General features: G+C 51.8%; 1 protein-coding gene across 1 annotated transcript; it reads right to left on the bottom strand.

The window, feature by feature from the left end:
• Positions 1–45: 45 nt before the first annotated feature.
• DEFB1 (defensin beta 1) lies at positions 46–8233 on the bottom strand. The gene is made up of 2 exons (XM_017681104.3): positions 7913–8233; positions 46–285 (listed from the first exon to the last, which is right to left on the bottom strand). Exons 1-2 carry the CDS (start codon positions 7971–7973, stop codon positions 137–139), a joined length of 210 nt encoding a protein of 69 aa, XP_017536593.1. The 5' UTR covers positions 7974–8233; the 3' UTR covers positions 46–136.
• Positions 8234–8674: the final 441 nt, after the last annotated feature.

The raw sequence follows: 8674 nt of genomic DNA, 5'->3' as shown, positions 1-8674 counted from the left end.
CCTCTTCCAAAAAGAGACACAAGATTCATCTGGGCATGAAGGAGGTATGCTTAGGAAAAAGTCTTTTATTAAAGTAACAATTATACATGCTTCACTTGGCTTTTACATTCTCGCTGCTATCACTTCCAGCTCAGAGTCAACGGAGGCAGCACTTGGCTTTCCCACTGTAGCAAGTGCCTTCGATCCTGGTGAAGAGTGGGCAAGGGGAGAAGTTGCAGGTCCCTCCTTTCCGGGCGCATATGTAGTGGTCAGACCGCTGGCCAAGGCCAGTAAGATAGCCAACACCTGTGAGAAGGGAGGGAAAACATTTGAGACCTGTGGCTTGTAACCACAGTGTCTTTAGAACTTTTGGTAAAGCAGGACAGGCAACTCTTTGCAACACATTTCAGAGAGTTTTGTCTTCTGAGAACTTGGCACTCAGCTGATCTCTGGGGCTTCTCATGAAACAAGGCATCTGAGGGGCACCCTCAGTCTGAAGTGTGTGCCAGCTGTTGTCAAAGAAAGGCTGATGAAGAACAGCAGGGCTCTGGGTGAGGTTTTCTTCTGCCCAGAGAGCTATAAGGTATGCAGAGAATTCAAGTTAGTCCCTCAATACGTGTTCTACCACAACATACTATTGCCCAAATGCACATCCTGTTTTAGAAATGCTGAGGCATATTTTTAGCTCTAGCAAAGAAACTGAGTCCATAAATAAAATTCTAGGCCAAGATGGCTTCATCAGCAAATTCTACCAAGCAACAGATAAGAAATAGTGTCTGTACTACACAAACTGTTTCTCAGAATAAAAACAGGAGAAAATTCACCAATGTATGGTTTGGTGCCAACATGGTCTTAACACCAATATCAGTAATGCAAAGAAAGGAAAGGAAAACTATAGGTCAGCCTCCCTATTCAGCAGAGAAGGCAAAAACCCTAAATAAAATATCAGTAAATGATATAAAACCAAGTTCGGTCTATTTCACAAATTCAAGGTTTCATTTAACATTTGAAAATCATTCAGTAATAATAATAATAAAGGAGAAACATTATCATTTTAATAGATATGGAAAAACTTGGGAAAAAATTCAACATTGATTCATTGTAATAACTCTTAGGTAAGGAGCTGCAGGGAACTTCCTTAATTTGATAAAGAATATCTATAGAAGCCTGTGACAAAAAGTATACTTAATGGCCAGGCATCGAAAAGTATCAATTTGAGATTGGCAGGATCAACAAAACTGCTGTCAGAAATTACATACAACATTGTACTTGAGGTACTAACCAAGGAGATAAGAAAAAAATTTTAAAGGCATAGGTTTGGAAAGGAAGAAATAAAATTGTCACTACTTGCAGTTATTATTATACGCAGACAGTCCAAAAGGAATTAACAAGTGAATTTAGTAAGTTTGCTGTACATGAAATCAATATACAAAAAAAGAGGAAAAAAACGTACTTCTGTGTATTAACAACCAACAGAAACAATGAAGTTCACGTAAAAACACCATATAAACATATCAAATGCCTAATTATAAAATAACAAAATATGTGCACTATCTCTGTGTGTAAGGAACAGCATTTTTTGGTAAGTTAAAGAAGGCCTAAATAAGTGGAGGTGCCAGGTTTAAGCATTGGAATATTAATTAATTAAAATTAAAAGTCTTAGTTTTCCCCCCAAAATCTGCAAATGTAACCGATTACCATGAAAGTCCCAAGAGATTCTTTCAGTGAAACTTGACATGCTGATTTAAAAATTTATATGGCAATTCAAAGGGCCAAGAATAGCCAAGGCTCTTTGGGAGGAGGAGGACCTGCTTTACTGGATTTCAAGACTAATCATAGAACCACTGTAATTAGTGTGGGGATGGCACGAGGGCAAACCAATGTACAACGTGAACAGAACAGAAACAGACCTGTGCGCATATGGAGAATTGACATTGAACAACAATGGCTCAGAAGAACAGTGAGGGAAAAGTTGTTTGTGGGCCATTTGGATATTCATTTTGGAAACAAAACAAAGCAAAACAACTTAACCCTAAACTCACACACTAAAAACCATTGTCAGATAGATTGTAAGACTAAATGAAAGAAGAGAAACAATAGGCTTTCAGAAGACAATGTTGTTGACTCTCTTTGTGACTTTAGGGTAAAGAAAGATTCCTTATGATATAAAAAGCACTAACCCTCAATGAAAAGATATGATACATTTAACCACATTAGAATAATAATAAAACCCTGTCTAAGGCAAGTAAGTAAAGTAAGAAAGAAAGTAAACAATCAAGGCATAAGGCAGATATGTGTAATGTTTATAACCGACAAAGGCTTGTGCCTGGAATCTATAAAGAACTACTACAAATCATTAAGAAAAGACAGATAATATGATAGAAAATATAGACAAACAGGCCCTTCACAAGATATCCAAGAGGCAAAAAATTATATAGAAATGTGCCAACTGATTATTTGTCAGGGAAATGCAAATTATACCTCCAGTGAAATACCACCACACTCACCAAGAGGCTAACATCTAAATATGATTGACATGATGAGTGTGCCATGCATGTGGAGTAGCAGAGAGTCCCTTTCACTGACTGTGGGAACGTATGTCAATACAAACAGTTCTGGGAAACAGTTCAGCATTATCACAATTTAATATAAGCATGTCCTGTGACAGCACTGCTACCACCTCCTGGTATCTGGCCAGTGGAAATGCGTGCACACCAGGCTGTGTCATTCAGCACTAGAGCTATCATGGTACCAGTATAAGAAACAGAGAGTTAGTATCATCAGAGTTAAGCAACAGGTACCCTTGGGGGGCAGGGGGAGTGGTGGCTGGAAAGACTGGAGGAGGGCTTCCGGGGTGCCAGCCACGTCCTAGCTCCTGCCTGAAATCTGGCTTGCCCGTGCTGGCTTTATAAGAAGCCACTAAGTCAGACAGCCATGCTTTCTGTGCTTTTCTGGATGCATGTTATATTTTATAAAGAAAAAAGTGAAAAATGTGAACTGCTTCTGTAAAGGTCTGTGTATTCCTGGATCAGGGTCACCTGTGCCTCACGCAGGTTTCAGGGTGCCCTCCCATGACAGGCACATTGGCCGTTTCCCTCTGTGCCCTGCACATCAGCTACTTGGTCAGCTCACAGCCCCACCCCCTCCTCCCCTTTCCCAGAGATAACACCTCTCTGAACTGGGCGTACTCTCCTCTAGGCCCTCACCGAGCTGGCCTGCGAAGCACAATCCAACACGCCATTGGGCAGCCTTTGGAGCGCCGCGAGCCAGAGGAATGTGGAAAAGAGCAGACTCGCCCTCAGCTAAGATGAAGGATGGGGGTGGCTGCTAGGAAAGCAGGTTGGTGCCAGCTCTTAGCTTAGAGGGCTCTTGACTAAATTATAAACTTACTGTACCGAAAGACCAGCAGGCTGAGGTGGGAGTGAAGTGCCCAAATGATAAGGGTTCGGAGAAGATGAGGCCCCAAGTCACCCCCTGCCAGGATCCAGGCTGCTGTCCTGCCTGAGGTGGCACCAGCTGCAACAGGACAGGCTGGGAGAAAGGTCAGCAGCCAGGACACGGTTTACATGGCGATCTCTCTGAGATGTGCGAGGAGAAACAGAAACAGAGATACAGCCGGGCCACAAGACGCGATGCAGGTGTTCTCAGCACTGGCCGTGGAGTCCCATCCCTCCGGGCCGAGCAGCGGGAAGCACGTCAGGTGGACCACGGGAGCGGGAGGCATCTGCCTCTCGGAGCCCTCTGGGCCTTGGAGAGCCAGTGGGCTCTTTGCCTGGTCAGGACCAGGGGGTCAGTTGGCAGTGGTACGGAGGTGGGGCACCCCCATTGGGACATTAAAATAGAGGCTGCTTGTCACCAGAGGGGAGAGGCCATTCGTGGTCAGTGGACCGGGGCAGGCTTTAGAGCATCGGGTGTCATTTCTATGAATCCTTTAAAGCTATTTTGGGATGGAATCAGCTCTACAAGCTACTCCTGGAGAACAAAAGCAAAGGTCCACACTGAAGCAGGATCTAACCACACTGAACCAAGCACGACTCATGAAATCTCTGCTTCCCGAGAAGCTCACGCAGGCTGTTCGTCACCAGTAATACCCTTAGTATGTGCATGAGAGTTTTCCCTCGATTCCCTTTGAGATTGTTCTCAAGGTAAGTCCATGTGCCTGGTGACATATCCAGAGGTCTTTAGAAAGTGTGAGGTGTCTGAGGAAGTGAGCTGGGTATGTGGAAAGTCAGCCTCTCTGGGAGTCACTGCAAAAAAACCTGTAAAATGGGGGCAGTTCGTATCCTCTGTGGCTGCTGGGGACATGTTTTGAGATCATATTCACAGAGCCACTGTCTCAGCTGTGAAGTGCCACATGTGGTATTTCGTGACTGGTGTTTTTGAGGACAGCTGCCGTCTCCTGTGCCACTATCTGGGTGCCCTTGCAGAGCCAGGCTGGGAGGCCGCAGGGGCCTGCGTGAGGGCAGCAGGCAGCATGTTTTTCTGGACGGGACGGGGAGGCTGCCACAGGCACATTCCTGGTGGCTGCTGCCAGAGGCCAGAGGGGCTGGTGGAATTCTGGCGGGCAGGCTGGGGCAGGGATTGCAGATGAGGCATACAGGTGCGGGCGAGGCCCGGCAGAGCCGGAGGGTCAACACACTTGTGGGAGCTGGGGCTCCCTTTGCCCCGTCCCTCCTTTTGAAGGTGGGGAGGCTTGTGTCCTGACGCCTGGGTGTGCCTGGGGTCCCAGGGGAATCAGAGAGATACTGAGGAACTACCAGTGCCCCTCCCGGTTGGCTTGTGTCGTGTCGCTCTGCCGAAGAGGGGGACATGCCGTTTCGGGAAGAAGGTCCATCCGTGCTGCCTCCCTGCGTCCCCCTTCCTCCCCTCTGATGAGCTCCATGCTCCAAGGAGCAGCCTCTTAAAGAGGCCATTTCTGATTCTGTCACTCTGCAGCTTAATCACCTTTGGGGCTGCCCCAAACCCCTATGAGTTTCCGGCAGCCTGAGACCCCAGCCGATGGGCCCGCAGGACTCCTCTCGCTCCAGGCGCTCCGTGTGCCCTGAGAGGCGTGGGGGCCGCCCTCGTGCCGGCGGCTCGGGTTTGAGGCCTGACTCTGCCTGTTACTAGTGTGCCGTGGGCCGAGTCACTGATCCACGACACGGGGATAGTTATTCCTCGTTCCCCGTGGGGGCAAGCGGAGGACCCCGTTAAACCTGAGAGCTGCTGCTTTTTATTCCCTTTGATCCCTGGATTCTCAAGCTGACACCCTATCTGTCTGTCTGTCTGTGCTCCCACCTCCCCTGTCACTTCTCACTAGTTCATTTACTCCCGAGCTGCAAATTCAGACACCCGCAGCAGCCAGGCAGAGAGCCCAGTCTGAGAAGTGGCCGCGGGGACGCCACAGGGAGAGGTGGGGCCTGTGCTCACGGGGCTGGGCACTGTGAGTGCCTGTTTGGGGGCACAGCTCCCACTTAGCTGCAGCTTGTGTTGCCATGTGGGAATGCTGCCACAGTTCTGTGTTTTTAAAGATAAAAATCTCAAATGTATGCATCGTATCCTGATTTTTAAAAAAATATTCAGAAGAAGGAATGAAAACAATTTTTAGAAATTCCATGAGCACCCTCACTTCTCAGCTTCCTCCAGGAAGCCTTCCCAGCTCCCAAAGACCAGGTCAGCCACCATCGTGGGCACAGGCCCTTATTAGCATTTCACAACACAGTTGTAATTAGGGAACTAGTTATGCAATCGGGGTTTCTTGCCGTGCTGCGCTCCGGATGTCTGTCGGGAGATGGAGGGCTGTGTTTTCCTGGCTCCCCCCGTTCCCAGGGCAATGCCTGCACTATGCGGCTGCCGGCTGGGGCCTGCTGAGCCAGGGCGGGGACAGCCTTAGACTGTCCAGATTTCCAGATGCCTTGCTGGGCTCCCGTCTCGCTGCTGCGCCTCCTGAGTCACCTTGTCATTTTGACATCACACTGTCTTCAGGGAAAGACCATTTGTAGGAGCGAATAGCGGGCAACCCATTTTAAAATTTTCTGCTGGAGATGAAAACTGCTACACAAGGACATGGTCATGCTTTCCTGCAGTGACCACAGCACTCTCATTCACCTCTGCTCCAGCGTGCCTTGATTTCCCCATGTGTGCAGCTGGACAAGCCGACCTCTCATGGCCCTTCCAGCAAAGGGGGTGGACCAACCCCGGTGAGGGCTCCGGGCGAGTCCTAAGGGAGGCTAGGTCCCAGCAGCACCCTCAGGAGCAGAGTGGGTCCCCTTCCTGCTCTAGCATCTGGTCTGTCCCTCCTGCGGGCAGCTGGTCAGCCTGTGGGCAGCAGGGACAAAGCCAGGCCGATGCAGCCTCCACAGGGCCAGCCACACAACAAGGAGCCCCAACAGCAGGAAGCACCTCAAACCCGTGCCCGGAAGGTAGAGCAGGTGTAAGAGCTGTGTGCCGCTCGGCCCAGGAGACGTGGGCGGGGAAACCTGAGGTTTTTAAGGCCAAAGACACTGGGGGAGTTAGTTCTTCTGCCCAGATGGCATGCAAGGTCCTATTGAGAAATACCTGTGTTCACTGTTACCCTTCCCTGCAGCCCTCTTTCAAGATGTGTGAGCATCTCAGGACTGTGACAGCAGCATCAAGGTGGCCTTTGGCCTGCATGGGCATCCAGGCTAGTCGGCACCTGCTTGGCCTCATTCTGGGGGTGGGGGCTGGGGAGTCACTGCTCTTCCCCTTCCAGAAGATGGAGGTGTTGGCCAGCCCCACAAGAAGGGCTCCTGAGATGCTGGGTCCCCATACTGAGGGTCCACTTACTGAGAGCTTCGTGCATCAGAGGACAGCACCGTGTAGCTTCTCCTGGCGTATCTGAGCTAACCTATGTATCCTAAGTGCTCAGTGACGCTCGCTAGTGTTTCCATAGGGAATGGTCAGTAAGTTTGGACTTTTATTTTCTACGCTTGGAATGAGGTGCTCATAATCATATTTAGATGTAATAGACTGGAAATAACTCCTCATGTTAATCCAGTGGCTTTTGAATTTTTCTGAGTTGAACTGAACTGCAGTAAGAAATTTTGCACTGCTGCTCAGTACAAATGCACACAGACACACACACATGCCTGAAATAGGAGTAAAATAAAACGGCACGTACACTTCCTATGTGGCACATGCTGGCGTTTCCTATTCTTTTGAAAAAAAAGCCGTCAACTCACTGAACTGATTTCTCTACCTCTGTAATGAGTTCCAACTGGAAACATTATAACCGCATTAGAATATGTTCATACCCAGTTTTCAGAAGGGGAAACTGAGGCACACTTGGGGAACATTAGGCATATCTGCATGACGAATCGAATGCCCGGAGAAAAGCGCAGTTGGATCTTTCAGAGGATTTCAGGTGGCTTTGAGAGCCGCCTGCCACAGCCTGGTCACTTTGCTGAGGAGTCCAAGGCCCAGAGCAGGTGACTGGCTCGGGTCACTCAGTGAGTGATGGTGCGGCAGTGTCCCGCCCTCCCTCACATCAGGGGCACCCATCCAGAGGCGCTGGCATCCTCGGAAAGCGCCCCTCCCACGCACGCACAGGTGGAAGTCTGCCCGTGTGCCTCCCTGGCTGCCAGCACTCTGGTGGGGCACGGCCCCGGTGAGCTGGCCTGCTGGCAGGGCTGGGCGGCACCTGCTGGCAGCAGCGCCCCTGGGAGGCCCCACCCAGAGACCGGGACTGAGCTGGGCGGGCAGCGCACGCCTCCCTCGGCTGCGTGCGAAGCTGGCCTGGCGCGGAGGTGGCGGCGAGGAGCCCCCTGCGGATGGAGGCCCCTCCGCAGCCCCGGCTCAGCCAGCTTGCCGGCCGCCTCTGCCCCCAGCAGGCCAGCGGGCCTGGGGATGCGCCCCCGCTGCTCCGCCCTCGGGCCTCAGGGCCCCCGCGCCCCCAGCCCTGGAGTGAGGGGGCTCCGGCCGCCCCACAGCTCACCTGGGGCCAGGTGGGCGAAGAGCAGGCAGAGCGTCAGCAGCAGAAAGCAGGGCACCCTCATGGCGCTGGCGGGCGGGCGGCCGGGATGCCCCGTGCGCGCGGAGAGCTCCCTGGAGGCTGGCTGACGGGCTGCCAGGAGCCAGGAGTCACCCTATTTATAGGGCAGGGGTTGCGTAACCGCCCCGGCCCTCCGAGGGGCGGCGTCACGGGTCAGCGGGACTCTAACCCAGGACCCTCGCGGCGTGAACGGCCTGCCCGTCGGGTGGGCGTGCCTCTCCGCCCGGCTGCAGCTGGATCGCGCTCCCGGCCCGCAGGCCTCTGCCGCGGGCCCCTCGGGCCGGTTCCGCTGTGGTTTCTGGCCAGGCAGCTCCGCCGGCGGTTCTGGCTCATCGCCCTCGAGCGCCCCCTGGCGGGAGGACTCGGGGAACCCGCGGGGAAAGGGCCGCGGGCCGCCGTCGGCCTCCGCCGGCCTCCGCACCGCGCTGGGTGCCCCGCCAGCCCGCCCGGCACCCTCCCCCCTGGTAAAAGCCAGGCCGGTCGCGCTGTCCTTAACCTACAGCGCAGTTTTCACCAGGCTCAGGGGCTTCTCGTTTCCCTGCCTCTGCACTGAACTTTCTCCTTGATTGACAAGCCCTGGCCTGCCTTCTTGTTTTTAATCAATATGTCTGTCAACTTTTTTCAGTCTATGGGCCTCCCCCGTCTGTTAATTTTTTCTTTTTGTCAAGACAATTTTTTTAGAGTAGTTTTAGGTTCACAGCCAAT

This window comes from Manis javanica, chromosome 12 (genome assembly GCF_040802235.1).
Source record: "Manis javanica isolate MJ-LG chromosome 12, MJ_LKY, whole genome shotgun sequence".
NCBI lineage: Eukaryota > Metazoa > Chordata > Mammalia > Pholidota > Manidae > Manis > Manis javanica.
Note: the sequence above shows the minus strand (reverse complement) of the source record. Positions and strands in the feature narration are given on the sequence as shown.

Excerpts from the sequence above, each read along its gene's own strand:
- DEFB1 (XM_017681104.3), bottom strand. The coding sequence starts at position 7,973 with ATGAGGGTGCCCTGCTTTCTGCTGCTGACGCTCTGCCTGCTCTTCGCC. Across the intron at positions 286-7,912 it reads CTTCGCCCACCTGGCCCCAG|GTGTTGGCTATCTTACTGGC; the intron begins GTGAGCTGTGGG and ends CCCTTCTCACAG.